This window comes from Montipora capricornis, chromosome 8 (assembly GCF_036669925.1).
Source record: "Montipora capricornis isolate CH-2021 chromosome 8, ASM3666992v2, whole genome shotgun sequence".
Classification (NCBI taxonomy): domain Eukaryota; kingdom Metazoa; phylum Cnidaria; class Anthozoa; order Scleractinia; family Acroporidae; genus Montipora; species Montipora capricornis.
In genome coordinates this window covers 45,484,731-45,504,730 of record NC_090890.1, presented here as the reverse complement: position 1 = coordinate 45,504,730, position 20,000 = coordinate 45,484,731, and the positions used below count along the sequence as shown (strand labels likewise).

The 20,000-nt window shown below is 38.4% G+C and overlaps 1 protein-coding gene across 1 annotated transcript in view; it reads left to right on the top strand.

Moving 5' to 3' along the window:
- The first annotated feature begins 12,418 nt into the window (after positions 1 to 12,418).
- The window catches only part of LOC138059982 (F-box/WD repeat-containing protein 7-like), a 19,157-nt gene continuing 11,575 nt past the window's right edge, over positions 12,419 to 20,000 (top strand). The window contains exons 1-9 of the mRNA XM_068905644.1: positions 12,419 to 12,604; positions 12,699 to 12,739; positions 13,412 to 13,793; positions 15,927 to 16,162; positions 16,697 to 16,808; positions 17,235 to 17,292; positions 18,311 to 18,387; positions 19,027 to 19,168; positions 19,687 to 19,754. Coding sequence (XP_068761745.1) covers positions 12,527 to 12,604; positions 12,699 to 12,739; positions 13,412 to 13,793; positions 15,927 to 16,162; positions 16,697 to 16,808; positions 17,235 to 17,292; positions 18,311 to 18,387; positions 19,027 to 19,168; positions 19,687 to 19,754 — 1,194 coding nt within the window. The 5' untranslated portion in view covers positions 12,419 to 12,526. The remainder of the gene's footprint in view (positions 12,605 to 12,698; positions 12,740 to 13,411; positions 13,794 to 15,926; positions 16,163 to 16,696; positions 16,809 to 17,234; positions 17,293 to 18,310; positions 18,388 to 19,026; positions 19,169 to 19,686; positions 19,755 to 20,000) is intronic.

Below are 20,000 nucleotides of genomic sequence, written 5' to 3'. Positions count from 1 at the left end.
TTCGTTTTTACGAGATTCACATTAAAATTGTCAAACACCTGCTAAAATGCTATTTTAAACATATCTTTATTATCCTAGTCGCTTCAAAACGCCAGACATACCGTTTTAAATCATCACTACACGTATTCTTATTCAGGAATAGGGTCAATCGAACGCACCCTAAGAACATAAGTACCTGTAAGATGTTCTTATAATATATTTTAAATTCAACCCTCTTTCACTCCTACGATTTAACAGTTAATTCTCCTAAATGGTACCATAGCTTTCTTTCTTGGCTGCTCATGAGAATTTCGTGTTGTATCAAGATCATACCCTTAAGCTGATTATAATCTTCATTCTCCATGCATGTCTACTTGACAGTGTATAGAAAGTGTGAGGTGAATTTACATACTGATCAATCCTAAAAGTCAAATGGTTAATACATGTCAAGTAAAGTGATCAGGAAACCTATCGATATTGTTTTCTTGAACTGCGTTATCTGTTCGTCACATGCATTTATTTTCCAGGTTTATATTTATTTTACCCATATTTACTCCATTACTCATTCAACAAAAAAGAAATGATCCAAATTAGGACTTTCTTAACAGAGTGTTTGCCTGGGTATATTCTAAGCATTCTTACATAAAATGTTCCTTTAGAGAAATAGTGATGCTACGGTACTGAGACGTTAAACATTTGGCCGATAATTACATTTATGAACCAAGAAAGGGAAACATGATAAACAAACGCTTGCTAAATAAACATGATTTTAAGAACAAATCCGGAAGTCATACACAACTTAACAGATTTTAAGTGGTGTCAAAGGTTAAACAGCCCTAAGTGTTTAGCGGTACATGAAAACTCTGAATTCTGTGGATTCTTTTCGTACTAAAGCTATGTAGGTACAATCTGCCGCGATGCTGTTGTACAGGGTGAAAAAGGTGGTCCTAACTTTTTCGTGTTGGCATGAAATTCTTATGTGTGACCGTTTCTATGAAAATCAACGACTGCTTTCCTTCGATTCTGTTTTTTGTGCTGTCCGAGATGATTTCCAACTCATAAATTCTTGGTAGCGTTCCTTTCTTTAAAATTTGCAAACGATTCGTTGTAGCACGGTGTTCCGTACACATGCTCTCTGGCCTCCTTCCACATATTTTGACACAGGTCTTGTTGCATTTCATTGAACACATGTTTTTCGACTTCTGGAGCAAGTTTTTTAAACACCTTTCCCTTTCGTTGTAAGGTCGGCGAGTTCTCGCTGCATAATCCTTCAGCCACCTCCATCAGCAGATTGCTTTGCCGGGAAGCTTCGGATTTGCAAGCTTCCGAAATCCACACGAAGACGTTTTCGTTTTCGTCTGGCTCCACCATTTCAAACGGAAAGCTTTTTGCCATTTCTTTGAGAACATTTGTACGTTGTTGCACCGTATGTTTTGTTTGCCGATGGTTGGGGACACTTGTTTCCTCTTGCAATACCAGGTCGTTGCTTGTCATGTCATAGACTGCAACGGTGTGTTTACTTTCAGTCATGCTATCACGGTCGTACGTGCAGTGCTTGACAGCTTTCGCAAAGGAAACAAACGTTAATCTGCATAGTAAGGGATTTGGCTCTGATTTCCATAAAATAATTACAATCTTTTGTACTATCTGATCCCTGCGATTTTTTTCTTCTTGAACTTCTTCGATCGCTCTCTGAATATTTCTTCCGGCTTTCCTCTGAAGGGGTTTTTGTTCTTGTTCTGTTTCCCTCAAGAAAATATCACTCGCAAGAGGCCTAAAAGTAGTGTTACTGTACTCAGCTGATTGCACTGAAATAAAACCCGGCTCCAAGTTGCTATTCTTCGGGGGTATTCAGGACGGTATATCCAAGACAAAAGTACACTTAATTAATTGCAGACTCTTTCTAAGTAGCCGGCCCTGGTGCATTCCGTTTCTTTCGGTAAGCTTTGATCACTAAGACATGTGAGTGTTTTGTCAAGTGCCACGAAACGCGAAACGGCTTTCTCGTAGACAAACCACTCGTTAATTCGATCACTACTGTCTTTGGTATTATCTTTAATACCTCCGTCAACAGTGATCATTTACGGCCTTTTCAGAGCTGTGATAACTATCTATTCTGAGCCACCTGCCAATGCCATTTCATAACAAATAGTCGCAAGATCGTTAGCTCTTTCTATCTTGCACTAGTAAAAGCGACCTTGGTAATTAATTGCTCTTTTTAGGGCTCGCTTTGTGCACTCATAACAATTTGGGGATAGTACACCACCTCCGTCTTTCACTCGCGGCCAAAACAGGGAAGCAACCATCCATTTACTCCCGCGTGTTAAAATAATCCTGCAATAAAAATATCCCGCCAACTACGTAGGCTATCTCGAGAAGGAGGAAATATTAGATATGTTATTTCCCAAATTGCTCTTTGCAGTGTTTCTGGAAATATTATCATCAGAGCGAATCTTTATGTTATGCCTACGATAAATTTCAACGCAATTTTTGCCAGTGGCATTGAGATAAAAGTAATTAATTTCTTTGGTTTGTTTAAGACTATGCCTAAGGACAACCTCGTTGTTTGAAAGTTGGCGATTGTGTGGTACTGTAAGGGGTTAAAATCGCAAGAGAACGAAAACAGCCGAAAGGCAGACGGAAAGGACATAACAATTGTACAATAATAATTAACTGATGAATGTGCGAAGATTCTGAAAAGACGTAAATTAAAAAAGCAAAAATCGCTTGTGTTAAGATAGCGCCGTGTTGAAAGTTCACCGTCCACCTGCCGGGCGTATATTTATAAGTAAAGCATAACCCGACTAGATTAGAATAGGTACTCAAATTTGTGTCTGGTTTCTTAACCAAATTGTGAGAGACATGAACTTTAAGTGTTTCCACTTCCAAGATCGCTGTTGATATGTAAATATTGTAATTCAACTTCAAATGCAGGAAACGAAAAGGATTTTGTTGGACTGGCATTGATTTTTATCACGTCTGACGCGACAATATTTTAAATCACAGTTTTTATCCTCAAATTTCGGAAGGTCTGATTCTGTAAGAAAAGTGCTTTTTCGATTGCAGCCGATTCAAGCTTTATTCGATCAACAAAATTTGGCGTTGAAACTATTCGACTTTAAGAAGAAACAGCAACTAGTTCGAAGGTCAGAAATTTGCCGTGTAATTCTTTTGTGGAATATAATCTCTAGTTATTTGCTCGAGCGTGTGTGGTATACTAGGAAATAAACCTTCATTATTTTTTATTGAGACGAAAACAAAACTCTTGGAGGAAGCTTGGATTAAAATTGGAACAAAATTTAAGAGTTGTTTTCACTCCTTACTGGAAAGCCCCACTAATGCTGAGTACCCTGTATCCGGTTCTGGGAGTTTTCACGAGGATTAATTCCACAAGGCGTTGTGCCATCGACTGCATCGACAAAACCCTTAGGTTAATTTGATAATGACCAGGTCAGTTCAGGTTGTCCTAAATTCCGAAGAATCTATTTAGCAATTTACACGAACAGGGAGGTAAAATATGGAATCGAGTCTTCCTAATTAGGTTTCTCTTAGGTATTCGTCACGGCAACGGTGTGTCCTCGTTTTCTTTTATTGAGCTGTTTCGTAAAGCTAAAACTGGAAGGATGTTGTCCTATGAATAGATGCAACTTAAGCTTATATAGCAGTGGAAATAAGAGGGAAGGAGGATATGTTCCCTACGATACGTTCTTCCCCTTTATATCTTCCCCCCCCCCCCCCACCTCCTCTCCTTTCCCCCTCTCCCTCCTGATATTTGAGAAGCGGAGCTTTAATTCGGGGATCTAGGTCTTGAATAATAGAGTTCTCGACAAGGAAATCGTCAAGGTGGGGTCGGCTGGAAATAGAGCCTTAGATTGAAAATGAATAGATCCTTAATTTGACAAATCTAGTTTTTACGTCATTTGTCCTTGACGCTATGGTAGGCGTAACTGGCTGTGCCATTATGTTGACACCTTAGAGCAAGAAGGCGCAAAACGAAAGAAAAACCGCCTGCTTAAGCTGCACCTTGACAGGATCATGTACAGAACCTATTTTCCTTTCAAGGATGGAACGGGTTAAACCCCACCGTTTCTATGCAAATTAAGGTTACTGAATCAGTAGTTCTCCTTTTTATCGTTCACGTTAATTCGCATGTTTGGGTGTTACACAACACTTCTTTCCGTTTACAGTTTCCGAAGAGTGCGGGAGAGACGGGGTTTGCCGCCCGGCTTCCAGGAACGTTTCCCACGGGTTCTATTCCCGGACTCGGTGTCATATGGGGGTTAAGTTTGTTAGTTCTTCTCTTGGCACGGAGAGGCTTTTCTCTCGGTTCTACGGGTTTCTCAGGTTAAACAGAAAGCATCGTTAGATTCGATCTGCTTTGGTTTGTTTAATTTGATTGACAGTCCGGCTTCCCGTTAGTAGTGCACCTGGACTCGGCAGTGTAAGCTTGAGACTTACATAATAGCGATTATAATTAGCGGAACGACGGCCGGAAATACATCGTAGATCTTTTACATGCATGTTGCCATAAGTCAGATTAGTCGCTACGGGAGGACAAAATATCTCTAGGCGAGTGCCAAAGGTAGGTCCTACAATAGTTGCTAGACTGATGGACTAAGATGACGATAGCTTTTGGATCTTATTACAAGAAACTCTTCGAGAACACTTACTTAAGGATAACAAAGACGAAGGATTACGGGCTGCAAAGAGAAAGTACTGATTGAATTGCAGTAATGGAATACGTTCGTAAGAAGGGGATGGGGTGTCTTCCGCATTTCGTACCTTGAAGAACATCCGATTCCTGTCGTTTTTTTCCGCCAGCGTAACATTCGCGAAGCGCGAGAAACACGAACGCGATGAATTGGCCGGGTCCGTGCGTTTTCCATTTCCCAGGTTGCTTGCGCTCTCTCGTTGTTACGCCTTTCTTCACCTTGTGCCCCACCCTCCCCTCTGCTCTCTTCTCTAAATTTTGCCCCGATCGGGCTGCCCAATCATCTTTTCTCCCATCTCTGAGCATGTTCGTTTACACCCAGTCTACTAACGAGATCATCAAAAGTTATCCCTTAATCGAGTTAAGTTTTGAAAACTGCCCACCACGCAGTAGAGAGTCCTCGACTAAAAGTCTCCAAACATGCGAGTTATCACTTCCCGTTCTTCTTCTTTTCTGGGTGTCAAATGTCTCTTACGATCTCAACTTCGTCAAGTGTCTCTCACGACATGTCTTTCGAAATTACTTAGATAGTTCTCCTTTACCTAGTAATTTACAGAGGTCTTTTTTCTTCCTAGATTTTCTAGAGTGAAATACTGTCAAAATCTTAATAAGTGTTTTGCCGAGACTTCTGATGATTCCTCTTAGCTGCCAATTTGTCAAACTGGCGATTATCTTTTTAAACAGACTGCTGGTAAGAGCCTCCGTCGGAGAGATTTTTCAACTATCTACCATCTCACGAAAAGCGAACAGCAAATTAACGTCTTCACTTGCCCTCCTTACTGATGACAAAGAACGCATAACTTTATGGGAAAGATAGCAGGCTAGCCAATCACGCGAGGAAATAATTTCTCGTCTGTTTTTCAGTAAGGGCTGTTTCAAGTCATTCGCTATTTTCGCAATCCCGTAATACAGTTCACTGAAGCATGACATTCCCTGGAGTAAATAACTTGTAGTGTTTTTATGTAAAGAGCCCCCAAAATGTATTGCATCATGGGATTGGGAAAATACTCTATAAAATGACGTATTAGTTAGTTAGGATTTTAAAAATCGATCTAGTCTTTTAAACATTTTCTCAAGATTTCAGCTGCAAAGAAGCTATGTGCTTTTTGGCTTTGAGTCGTAGCGATAACAGGCTTGAATCATTTCGATTTGGCAAGTTCTTAGCCTCGCTTTTGACTTCTTTCGAGCAAGGCGCTGCTGAGGCAGTTGAAGGTGGCAAACTCGATGTTTTAGGACTGAAAACTGATCGTGGTAACGAGGCGAGCTGGAGCGCTTCCATATTTCGTTGGGCGCATGTCCAGAAGTCTGTTTTGAAATACTGGTGAGACGAGTTGTAAGGGTCAAGGTTCAACATATGACCCGGGCACCGCATCCCGAGGATACTAGGGACTTGGGGACGACCCTTACGCTCTTGCTTCCGCCATTTGGCTCTTCTGTTTTGGAACCAAACCTGGCGAAAAAGAAACGAAAAACGATTTTTGTCAAAAATATATAAGTCAAATAAGGTAGTGCCCAGTGTGTTTTTTTATGAACTGGCCTACAATCGTTGTGGTTAGTGGTGATTAAAGGGCTAGGTTACGCTATTTTAGGTAATTTTGTTTAATTTTCTAGTGTTAATTATGAGCTCTAAACGTCAAATTGGCAGAGCAGGAGTCTTTCATTTGCAAACTCACGGCCACATAACAACTGAGAATGATTTTCCAGCTTTGTAAATGACATTTTGATATAGACTGATATAAATTTAAAAAAAGGTGGGCCGACGTTTTTCAAATTTACCCCAATTCAATCCATTTCAATCCTCTCCAGTTTTGTCCATCCATGTCCCTTCTTGGCTTTCCTGTGTTTTGCTAGAGTTCTTTTATAGTTTTTAACAGTTATTTTGATATTTTAGTTAATTCTATGACCATTCGATCAGTGCTGAAATTGCCTAAAATTTCGTGACCTAGCCCCTTTAAAGTAGGGACTTTAAGATCTACAACGCGGTCATCATGATCAACGAGAACGCCACAAAACAACAATGTCATTGGTTGAAAAAGGAAAACAATCGTGCTGCACGTGCAGCACGCATCTTAGCACTGCGCAACAACATCTTGAAATCACCAAATGTGAGGTTTTCTCGAAGCGAGCGTATAAATAAGAACTGATCTTTCGTTCTCTATATTTATTCTGAAACCGCTTGCACCAATTGTGCGGACGTTGACAATTTAAGATGGACTTATCGTGAAAAACTTACCATAGCAAGATATATCATTTTTGAGGTTACGTTTTCGTCGACGTAGCCGTCGTAGATCTTATATTAAGCCCTATTCACACTACATGAACAATCATAGATAAACCGTTGGAAAGGTTAGCAGTTTTGACGTCTTCTTTGCTTCCCTTCCCAACCCCTTCCCCTCCCACCCCCCCCCCCCCCCCGATTCAATATTGTGCGGAGTGAACGGTTTTAGTGGGAAATTGCTTTGTTACCTTCCAACGTTGAATAGATGGGAGGGGTGCTATATAAAGAAGGACAACCGATTTCTTTTGCGCCCTGACAGAAGCAGGTTGAAATACAGCTCTGGTGCGGTTCATTTACATAACCTTCCCAACTATACTTTTGCCTATGATTGTAGGTTCGACCCGGGTTCAAATTATTCCGGGTTCGCCCTTCTTTGTTCACACGGAGAAGTGAAGAAATCTTATGTCAACACGTACCTAGGGGCGAACCTGGGTTTTCTTACACGCATGCGCATTTGTTTCCAGAACAGGACTGTGAATGAAGCAATAGCGACAATATGGCGGACAACAATTCTTTATTCATGGTGGTGATCTTAAATCTTCTACAGAACGGAACCAGGGCAAAAACAATGAGTCGGATTTTGCCACCCAGGTCAGCGGTTCTTCTCTTTCATTGTGTGGGCCATTTCCATATCCAGTGCTAACGTTCACTGAGATGGATTCAGTGGGTTATAATAGGCTCTTCAACTTACAATGTATTAGTTAATTAATTAATTAAGTAATGAAGTAATTCTTTTCATGATAAAAACTCTAATTGCTGAAAAATGACAACCCTGACACGGTGTCATTCTTTTCTCCTGAGTGGTAGCACAGATTTGCAGCCAGACGACAGGCATGATAGCAATTGAGCTTATTTTTTGCGGCTGATGTTCAATGCCTTTTCAGTCGAATGAAAAAAATATCGAAATGCCTTGCATAACCGCTCCATCAATGCAAAATACAGTAAGTTGTAGAAAGTCCACTTACTTGTACTTGAGGCTCAGATAAACCAGTGCTTTGCGACAAGTCCGATCTAACCGCGATATCAGGATAGTGATTTTTGAGAAACACTCTTTCCATCTGACAAATCTGTGTCTTGCCAAATGTAGCTCGGTGTCGCTTCTCGTTTTTATCCTCCATGATATTCCTCTTCATTCTCTTGTCTGATTTCTTAATTGTCTTCGCATTAGTTACACTGTTGTCTGTAAAAGGCCAAATTTAGCGATATGTCAGATAATGCAGGGGGGTTAGAGCGCGCCGTGCCCGTTTGACTGTGATTTTCCTCATCAGCGGCTTGTTTGCAGGTGCATTTCACACTCGTGATATTATTTTCGACCATCGAATTTTACAGTCGTAAGTTTCAGCTAATGCCTACAAGGTTTTACACACCAAGTCTGGTAAAAATAGGCCAGCAATTTGTAGTTTACTGGGAAAGGACCAGAAAGTTTTTCTAAGTCAGTTATAGCAAGCTTTCCAGTTTTCAGTTGTTATTAAAAGACTCAGTTGGATGTTGGTCTGGCTGTGAGTTTGAACTCATGGAAGTATTGGAGTTTTCTTCATGCATAAATCGAGAGGTATGTTTAGCAATATTTAAGGGAGCCCTTTGCATTGGCAGAAGGGAAACTGATGATTTATCAATAGAACGCTAATAAAGAAAAAACATCAATTTAAACTATTAACTGATTAGAGTGTAATGTGAAGTGCTAGTTTTGCAAAAACGTAATCCTTCCTTGAATTTGAACTATTGCCTCATATCGAGCGCCTTTAAATTTTTCTTGAAATATGAATATGACTGATTAAAGTTTTTAAAAGAAACAATTTTCCAACCTGGTTTTTTGCAAGCTTTTGTGGCTGATATAGAGTATCAGAAGTGAGACTGAATCGAGATCTTTCTTCTTGTGCCAGATCAAAACCCAGAAGATTTAAAATTGAAAATCTCACAGGTTTTGAATGCATGTATTTTGTCTTCCTTTTCTTTGTCTTAAGAGAACCAGCTCATACATTGAATGTATGATTCACCTGATGACTTAAACGAAACGATGAGCTCCAAACGGCGTTGCTTTTATTTCTAAAAAACGCGTGCTTTAATGGAGGTGTCATATTTATCCTTTGCCGTAATGCTGCCAATGTGGTCCGATATATCGTTCTTTGTTAAATTTAAGGAGTCTTTTGACAACTTCAAATCAATTAAAAGGGATTGAAATGAAAAGGCATTGTTACAACTCTACATGATTGCTTGTCTTTAATTTTATTGAATTATTACAGCTTGCCTGCGACTTTAGATGCAAAGCCGTCAGTGTTCACTTCTTTGAATGGGCGGGGCAGCACAGTTGATAAGAAAGCAGTTGGAATCAAGATAATATGTAGAAAAGCGTGACACTCTGGTGGCTGTAAAAGCCAATAATTAGCTATTCTTAAAGTTGTCATGATTGAAGCATTAACGCATGGATCTTCACTTGAAGGTGTTAATGCCTCCAATGAAATTAATTTCATTATTGTTATTATTTTTATTTGGGGGGGGGGGGGGGGGGAGGACTTTGAGTAATAATTGGGAACTACTATGATCCAAATGAAATATTCTCTAGTCCAGTTCTCAGTTGCTTCCAGAAAACGGTGTTTTGTGGCTTACACAGGACAAATCATTGATACTGAACAGAATTGGTTCGGACTGCGCTTATACGCTGGAACTGAAGAGATCTCTGCGACGAGTACACAATTTTTGACTCCCTGGACCCAGGAAAGGAGTTTTCTTTTCAAGAACTCTACCTTTATATTGAAAAGTTCAAAGTTACAATTTGTTCCGATAATCGATAAATAGGTGAATATCAGCTTCGCTGCGCCATTTTCTGGTATTACATAGAGATACATCCGCTTGATAATGGTGATAAGGAACCATCATTGTGCCATAACAATAATTGAAAACATTCAGGAAATGCCTTTGAGCATCAATAACTCGGACAAAAGCCCTGGAACCAGTCAGAGGGCGGAGAAAGTACTGTGAACCATGTGTTGTCGACAAATCTTAAAGCACCACAGTTTCTTTAGAAACTACCCCCTTCATAAATCTTAAAGGCAGCGCTACTTCAGTTACTATACCTCAGAGTTGGTCTTCATTGAAAAGAATTTGAAACGGATCACCGATTAGTAACAAACCCTCCGGAAGTCCGACTCCCAAATGTTTAGATCACGATAGAAAGATATCATAGATTCTTCTTTACCAGAAGGCCAAAAATCCTTTTGCTGGATTCATTTTTGTAACGATATCAATGCCTATCCAGAAAAAAATGAAGACTGAGGCGACATCAACAATTCTGTCCCTTACGCATTGCCGGGGGACAAGGTGCCGCTACGGTTTTTTTTTTTTTTTTTCAGGCGGCCTCTAAGGTCTTACACATGCGCAAATGCGCTAATGTTCCGATGAGTATCATACAACAACAACAACAACATTTTATTCATGAATACAAACAGATAAGCGTATCAATGTAAAAGGATAAATATAAAAACATCACAGGAAAAAGAATTCACTCAACTCCGAGTCGCACTATAGGCTCTTCAGAGATTGTGCTAGTAAAAGTAGCATATCATGCTACTAGCAATGCCTATTTTCCCCCAAATTATTCACAAATTGTGCTCGTTTTTCCAAATTATGCCACTTTTTCTTAAAATTATTCCTTTTACAAAGTGAGCGAAACAAGTCCAAAAAATGCATCACGATCGTGTAGCAAAACCTTTTTGGTGTTACAAGCGCCTCTCCTATTCTATTGCATCTTGCTTTCTTTGTCGCAGGCAATATAATATAATATATAAAATATAATTGGTGACTTATAAAGCGCATCTTAACTTGACGTAATGATCAGATGCGCAAGTAATGCAGGCAATGGTGTCTGGCTATGTTTGCTGGTTCTTGTACGGTCTATAGCTGCAAGTAATCTGGCGGCATGGCTGACGCCATTTCAAACTTGCAAATAACACCAGCAACTTCGGGTTCGCGTCAAGACTGACAGCCTCCAAGGGAGGCTCCCTCTCCGATACCTAACCGCAAATGCGGCTAAAACATTGAACAAAAATGGTCTCCGGCTTATCAATATATACCGGTTATGCTAGCAGTGCTACTTTTTAAAAATCAACAAAAATTGCGTTAGTTTCCTCATATCATGCCAAATATTATGCAAGCACAAGCTATAAAACCCTAGTCACAGTTAATAATGGCGAGCCGGGCGAAGAAGTGGACAATAAATAATAATGCTACTCTGTACATAATAAGACCATCCTCTTTTTTATCTCCGTTTAGCGTTGTCCGACCGACCCAAATTTTTGCCATTTTCAAGAAAAAAAAGTAACGACGTAGTTAAACCATTTTTATGTCGCATAGGAGTTTCCGTGGTTGATCCTTTTTCCTATGTTGTCTCAACTTTGCAATAACCTCAACCAACTTTTCCGCCATATTGATTTTGGGTTCACGTCTTGTTGTTTTCCAGGCTCCATAGCAATGATGCTGGCGTAGCAGGCCTCCGATTCCGAGACTACTTGTAATTTTTTTTTAGGTGTTTTTTTTTTTCAATCCAGCCGACCGACCCAATATCAGGAAACTCGTTCTACGCTAAACGAAAAAAAAGGGGGTTGCTTAAAATTGATAAACTGTGATTACAAAACTAAAATTTCCATGAAAGGAAGAAAAGAAGAGCAAAAGTGCAAATAATGCTAATTTTAAGGAACATGAATAATGAAAAAAGTCTCCTAACGAGTCAGTTATCTACCATTACAACTTCACAGGTTATCTCAGGGTTACCATAAGAAACAGAAAAAGTTTCTATGGCTAAATGTGTGCACACATAATGTTTCCAAATGAATGAAGGGGGTAGTTTCTAAAGAAACTGTGGTGATGCGTCGGTGGGGAAGTCGTATACAAATTTTATCGACGGAGTTGAGAATGTAAATTGGCCACCGTACAGAGATTCTAAAAGCTGACGTTGGATTCGCTCTGACGAAGGGCTAACGCTCGAACAGTCAGCTTTTAGATTCTCTGTACGGTGGACAATTCACATTATCAACTCCGTTGATAAAACCAAATTTCTTTCCAAAATTGCAAAAGTTGAACCTCTTCATCCTCCTGTCACGCGCAAAGCTGTTTAGGTAAGTCCATTTCTTCCTCCCTGCAAAGAAGAAAAACGTGTTACATAAAAACGCCCATGATTGCTTAAAAAGGGCTTTGTCACGCAAAATGGTGTAATTTCATGATACCAAAATGCCCAAAAAGTAGAATAACCACTTAAAACTGTTGAACAACATAAAAGAAATGCAGCAAAAGGAAAGAGAGGGGCAGGGATAGACAAGATTGATACTCCAGCTACTTGACCCTACTTTCAGCCTCTGCGATCTCCTGAGTAACTGGGTGTGGTCTGGGACATAACAGTTAGTCCTTACACGAAGTACAACTCCAAGTGGCTTGGCCCCAGTTTCACTCGACTGAATACACGCGTAAACAGAAAAACATGGCGGCCGACAATTCGCTTTTCTGACTCCATGTTGTGTATATATACTCCATGTTATAGAACCAGTTTTTAGTTTTTATTTGTCTAGATGGATAAGTTAAGTGACGAAATATTAGTTAGAATTTTTAGCTTCTTGTCAGCGCGAGATCTCTGCAGATGTTCCCAGGTAGGATGTATGGCATTTTTGATTTATCGAAAGCCGGCCGGCCCATTATTTTTGTGAGCTTACTAACTGTGGAGCTCATTTATTTATGCTTTAGGTGTGTTCTACATGGTGTCGCCTTGCAAACGACTTTCACTTGTATCCTCTTTGTTTATATCATTGATAACTATAACTAAGACAGCTGGTTGCAGTAAATAGACAGATGATAAATTATAACTAAAAATCATAATAATCATTCCATAACGTTTCCACAAACTTTGATTGCTCAGTTATAATTTATCTGTCTATTTATAAGCTCATACTAAGGACTGATAAGCTCATACACTAGTAAGCATGATAAGCTAATAAGCATAAGCTCATACGTGTACTAATTAGGGACTGATCTATCCTCATAATTCGCAGTTGATCTTACATCTCTATTCTAACTAACATATAATTTGTATTGATCTGATTGACCGTAGGGACACTTTAAAATATGGCTCTGTTAAGCTTACTGTTATAGTCCTGTGTTCTGTTGCGATGATTTTTGTTTACAAAGATTAATGCCAGGTTTGTTTTAATTTTCAAATTTTCAAGCAACCAACGAAGATGTATTCCCCAAAAGACTGCAGAGATCTATTTTACGTTAGATGTTATGATTCTTAGACGAGTTGAAAATATTTCCCTGTAATTGTGTGATAATTTGATTAAAAATAAAAATGGAAATAATGAAAAAATTATTGAAAATATGAGATAAATGTAGAATCATCAAATGTTGTGAGCGATTGATTCTCCTTGACTGAGTGTTCCATATACTATACCTGCACAAAGATGGAAAAAACTATTTATTAAGTCTTTTAACAAGTTTATCTTGGACCCATCTTACTACAATGGCGTGTTTCCAACGCAGTGGAAGGAGTTGTTTATATTACGTTCAAACTGGTTTAGTGGACACTGCCATGTCCAGAGTCTTGACCGAAATCCTGTCATCCCAAGTCAAAAGGAACAAACTCGAATTATGTGCTTAAAAATCTCCAGTTGTGGTCATAGCCTCTTGGCAAGTGTTAATTTCAACTCTGAAGTAGTACATTTGTGGAGTTTGATGGATAAACGGTTAATTCATATCATTTCATGTGAAAACGTTGTTGGGTGTGTGGACTTTGGAAGTGAACGTTCAAGAAATGTTTTGGTCATTGGTCTTCATAATAATAAGGTGAGACGACTATGTGACAGATACCAGTACGATGTCCGCGGAAGATCTGTATGGTTTTTGTACACCTTGCCATTGTAAATCATATTTAGGTCAGATTATTGCATTTGATTTGTGACCTGAGTGTTTAATAATATAGTCCAAGCCAGAAAGCAGTACAATATTTTCCCTTGAGTTAGTATCTGTAGGCTTCCTGGGAAAATACCCACTAGAGGGTAAAAGAATTACTGACGTTAAATAAGGTGTACCTTTACCTTTAACTAATAGCCCAGCCCCTCTCCCCCCCCCCCCCCCCCCCTCAGGGGTACAGCAATAGAACTACAGTACTGTATGCCAGTGTATGCCATTTAGCCAGTGAAGGACAACAGATGTGGGTTTGACTCTTGTTGGGAACACTGCAAATTTTTCATCATGTATTCCCAAGTCACCATAAAAAATAAATCTCTTCATTTATTTACCAGAATTAACATATACCATGCAAATCTGAAACCTTAAATACTTTGATTTGATGTTGACATTTCCCATTTTGCAGCAACCATCCAGAAGTGACGTGAAATTACAACCGTAATTGTTTTTTAACACTGGTTTATTGAATCGAAAACTGAGAACATTAAGAAGAATACAGTTTTCGTTTAAAGCATACATTTTCACTAAAGTTCGTAATTTTCTGAGTTTCTTGACAAAAAATACCTTTTGAATTCTTCGTGCCTGTTCATAATGTTTCCAAATTAGAGGCAACTGTCAAATCTTTCTCAAATGATTGGCGTAAAATCGCTCGAGTACTTTATCCAACTGCTCGGAAAGAATCATCTCCAGGTTTTTTTCAAGGCTATTTTTGTCACACCACTTCTCAAAAACCCTCACCCAGTTAATTGTGCTCTTTCGCGTATTTAAAATTTCTGCCCGCTTCTTTTAATTTCGTAACTTCTTCAATGGTCAGTGTCTTAAATCTCGACACCATCTTGGCTCTGATCGAGATACAAGAGATGTTACCATGGCAATTTTGTAACGCTGAAATTTCGAGTTAAATTAAGGAGTAATTTGTCACCCATGATATTAGCACTGAAATTGTCTAAACAGCGCATTTTAATTTGCAAAATTATTATTGTTAATGAAGTGAATGTTACTTTGAAAATCCAGAAACTGTGAACACTAGAAATATTTATGGAATGTTAAATTGTGTTTCAAGTAAAAAGCCAATCACATATGAGGAAACTAAACTGCAACTTGTTATCGTAATTACGGTTGTGAGCGTAATTTGTCACCCACGACATTAAAAAGGTAATCAAATGGTTTTCTCGTGAAATTAGGAAATAATTTCACTTGCGTTTTGTCAAAATTCTGATAAATTATCAGAATTTTGACAAAATGCGCGTGAAATTATTTCCTAATTTCACTCGTCGCCATTTGATTACACAAACTAATATCACAGCAGTAATACCTTCCACTGGCTCCCATTGCTCTGTGGTAGAGCCTACTTGGTGTACAAAGTAATCTGAAGGTCGCATTAGGTTTAAGTCCTTTTGTGAGTCATTATTGCGAGGGCCATAGCTTCACTGGACAATATTATTGGTAACAAATTTATAATAATAATAATAATAATAATAATAATAATAATAAAATAATAATAATAATAATAATAATAATAATAATAATAATAATAAGAATAATAGTAATAATGAATTTTGAGTGTCATTATTGACTGGGAATGAAACAAATCAAATCAAAAGTCAAAGCACACTAACCATGAGGCCACTGCGCCTGCCACAAACTTTTAAGGGAAGGGGAAAATCAAACTATCAGAGAAAAGTTTAGTAATAGGGGTGGAGAACCAACAGTCTCAATCATTAAATACATGTAATCTCTTGAGAAGATAATTTGTACAATTTATGGGGCCTGACTGCAAGTGATCATAAAATACCTTTAAGTGAACAGAAAATGGAAACAGATTTAAAGAGCTAAACCAAAGCAAAACAATAAAAAGATTACATGTATGACATGTGAACATGCTCAAGAAGATTATGATGTATTCATGTAATTATTTGTGTGTACTGAAAATTTTTGTTAACTTTCCTGATATCAAATAAATAGCTTTTGTACGTTCATGACTAACAGTGGTTTGTGTTTTACTTGTAGTTCTGCCTTTGGGATTTCCAGAGGAGGAAATTTCTTCTAAACCAAACTAATTTATCAGACATTTCAAGACAGTTTGCTTCTCCCCCTAATACTGAAGTGTGCCGTGTTAATCTGGTGGATGACAAGTTAGTGACAGTTACAACACAGTGTGTTGTGAAAGTGTGGCAGTTAGATTTCAGCCAACTTGGGAAAGTAAATTGTCACTGTTTGCATACATTAACCACTTTTAAACCCAGGTAAGGAAAGTTGAATACATTGGGACATTGACGTTCTGGTCAAGCCTTTACCAATTGATAATATTTTATTGTTCATGTGATCCCCTGGATCAACTTGTATTCTCTTTCTTTTGTAAACTTATAACAGACGGCTTTGCTTCTTGCCAATTTAGCGATTTGAAACACTGTAACTTGTTTTTGTTTTGTTTTGATTTGATTTCCAAAAAGCCCCTTAAGAGATGTAGCCAATGGTTCATTCATTTATTTGGCCCTGTTGTATGGTGTATATAGATTTTATGCTGTCTACTATCAGACATTTTACTTGTCAACGGAAAACCCCTTGAGGGCAAAAGGGTAAGCAGCATCTCAGTTCGTCCCCTCAAAAACGTTTTTCCCTTTATTATAAAGCAGCTGTTTTTAAGGTGTTTTTCTGTGATGAATTTATTATAAACTTTTGTCTTGAAGTTTACCTCAAGATCATTAATTCTCAATGAAGGGATTACTTCATACAGTCACATTATTTAAATTATCAGACATTTTTCTTTGTTCATGTAGGTGTTCTGTGTTAGACATTCAGCTCAAGAGGGAGCCAGCAGATAATGTGTGGTCAGTTTCTATTTCACATGCTGCAGAAGTCCTTGAAAACTGGAATCTCATTGGTTTTCAGGTGAAATATTGAGACTGCTTTGTAGTATATATTTTTACCAACACGTTTGTTTTTTCTGAACAATACAAACAGTAGCAAGCATATTGGGTAAGAAAGAGCCCCCAACAATGTTTTTCCTACGTTCTCATTCAATTTCTCCAAATTTCAGAGATTTGTGTATTTATTCCTCTACTTAGCCCCTAGAGGTCCAAGGGACCCCCTGGTATTGACAAGTAAAATTGTTTGGCATTAGACAGTGAGAGTAAAATCTATTAGTTACCACTGGGAGTTACATGTAAAGGGTTACACAGCATTAATTTTACTAGTTGTGAAATTTGACAGCGATAATATTTTTGTAAAATGTTCTTAAACGCGTACACACCTCATTACTATCAGAAATTGGTTATGTCAAAACCACATTTTTTTTTTTCGTTTTTTCCTATCCAGGTAGTACGATTTCAAGGACAGAGGCTTCTTGATGAAACACCTGAAGTCTCCAATGAGGGTACATTATTATTTATATTTTTAAAGCTTCTTATTATTTCAAAAACAAGTGTTTCCTAAACTTCCCTGGTTGTATCACACAGGGCAAAAAAACGTCTTGTCTCCCAATTTAAAATTGGGAGACCAGTTTCTTGGAGCATGCTTATGGTTAACTAATTTGGCTAAGAATCAAAATATACTGGAAAAGAAATATTTTTTCCCCGTGTGATACAACCAGGGAAGTGTAGGAAACACTTGTTTTTGAAATAATTGCCTTTTTTATAAAGGGGCCTCATACTTGTAAGGTTTAGGTTTATTGAGTTTGCCGTCAGGTATATATGTCTGAAGAGAAGCTAAGAAAACACAACCTCAATATACATTTTCTTTGGCACTGAATATTGTCAGTGGTGTAAAAAGAAATTGAGTGCGGTTTCATTGTTGTCTGAACTCTTATCAACAACAATATTAATTTTGTCATCACAGTGGTCAAAATTGTTGGCTCACTTGGCTGCACCTTGTGAGTCCACATTATTTTGACCACTGTGATGACAAATATCATTGTTGATAAGAGTACAGAGAATGCTGAACCACATTCGATTTCTCAAAGTTTCTGACCTTGCTAGTAGTTCTGTCATTATTCAATGATCTGCAGTCAACTTACTCTTAAAGTGTACTTTTAAACTTTTAAACTTTTTACCTTTGGTAAAGTGTTAACTCAAGACTGCAGACATTGACTGCATTAAAAAAAAAGAAGCAACTTAATTTAAGTGTCTAGTCTTCTAGCGCTGGAGCACTTTGGGGACACTGTAAACTGAAATCAACAAGGAGAGGGGAAAACCGGAGTACCCGGGGAAAAACCTCTCAGTGCAGAGTAGAGAACCAACAAACTCAACCCTGGTAGATATGACGCCAAACCTGGGCCACATTGGTGGGAGGCAAGTGCTTGCGCCACTGCGCCATCCCTACACCCCATTATTTACCATTTTAGCTTGACTAGTTTATTTCATATAAAAAATATCATTTTTAATCTCCAACGGTAGCATGTTCGGATGGTGAAGACTGTAGTGAAGGCTATTCTTCAAGTAGATTGAAAAAATGGATGTCCTCTCAGAAAGAGGTAAATTTTCCTTCAAATGGCAGAGAAATTACAATACTATAACTCAGTTTGTAGTCCTTTTAGCAACCCTCAGAATTTTTTCCTTGTATGCCCAGGACACAACAGCTGGCATCATTATAATAGACCATAGGCCATTGACCTGAGTCTGTTTTTGTCACAAAATTAATTGGGCTTTTAGGATCTACGACACGGTCATCCATGAGAACTCCGCAAAATAACAATATCATTGGTCAAAAGAGGAAAGATAATTGTGCTGCATTAATGCCAGCTTGCATTTTATCTCATATTTTTGTGTTACTCTTCTCAACAACAACATCAAATTACCAAATTTGAGGTTTTGAGCACACAAAAAAATTAATGTGAACCTTTTATTCTCTGTTTTTACTCTGAGACAGCTGGTACTGTTTTATTTTTAGAATACTTCGTCCACATTGTATGATGTGAACAAGATTGAATAATCGTGAAAGACTTATGATATTTGCAAAGTAATATTTTGAGGTGATGTTTTTGTTGATGTTGCCATCATAGATCTTCAAGTCCCTATTTTCTCCCCTGAACTGACCCCATTGACAAGTAAAATACTGTAGTCTGTCCAGAGGGAAGGGGTTAATTGAATATTTTCCTTGAACTCTTTTGCAGCAAATGGGCTCCAGAACGTGTGTTTCATGTCTCTCCATAAGTCCTTGTACCAAGTTAGTCACATCTGGACAAAATGACAACACCATCTCACTTTGGGACACTACAACACAATGTCGAAAACACACTCTCTTTGGGCACACAGGTACCTCAGTTTGAATTTTGTAGAACTATTATATAATCTTCCTCTGTTTCAATCAGAATAATTGGAAAGTGTTTTAATCCTCCTGAAAAATTCTCTGTTTTACAGAATGTCCAAACTCTTTGTCCTCCTTGAAACGTACCTAATATCTTACATGATTTGAATCCGACAATCAATGTTAGAAGAGAATGCATCTCTGGGGGCAATGGCCTGAACAGATTTTGATTTCCAAACAGGAAATCAGTTCAGATTTTAGAATTTTACTGTGTTAGGATGTTACAGACAGTATGATATAGACAACTTTCTTTAGGTTACTGGCCTACATGTAGCTGAGAAATCAATAATTTTCAAACAAACTTACATGTAGATGTAGCAGTTGCTTAAGAAGATTTGAGCACTTTTTTAAAAATCTGAGGATCAAGGCTTGTTCCATCCTCTGCTGGTACCTAATGTTTTTCCCACTGCACCAAGGGAATTGGAGCCTAAACTTAGCACATTTCTGTGATACTCATTCATTTCAGGTGCAGTGACATGCACAGAGGTTGATATGCATAAAATTGTTAGTGGGTCTAGTGACAGAACTGTCAAGGTATGCTGATTATCTCTTTTGAACAAATGCATTGCAAAGTGGAGGTCGGGTACTAAAGACCTCAGAGAGCTGCCGCCATGGACACCAAATTCAAAGGCGGAGACTTCTCCCATGGCCAGCAAATCCTGGCAACTCAGTTATGAGCCCCCACATACGAGTAACATGAAAGGCAGAAGTCTTTGGAAAAGTGGAGAGTGGAGGAAGGATAGAATTTTATGGGAAAGAAAGCCACAAAAATGTTCCAGG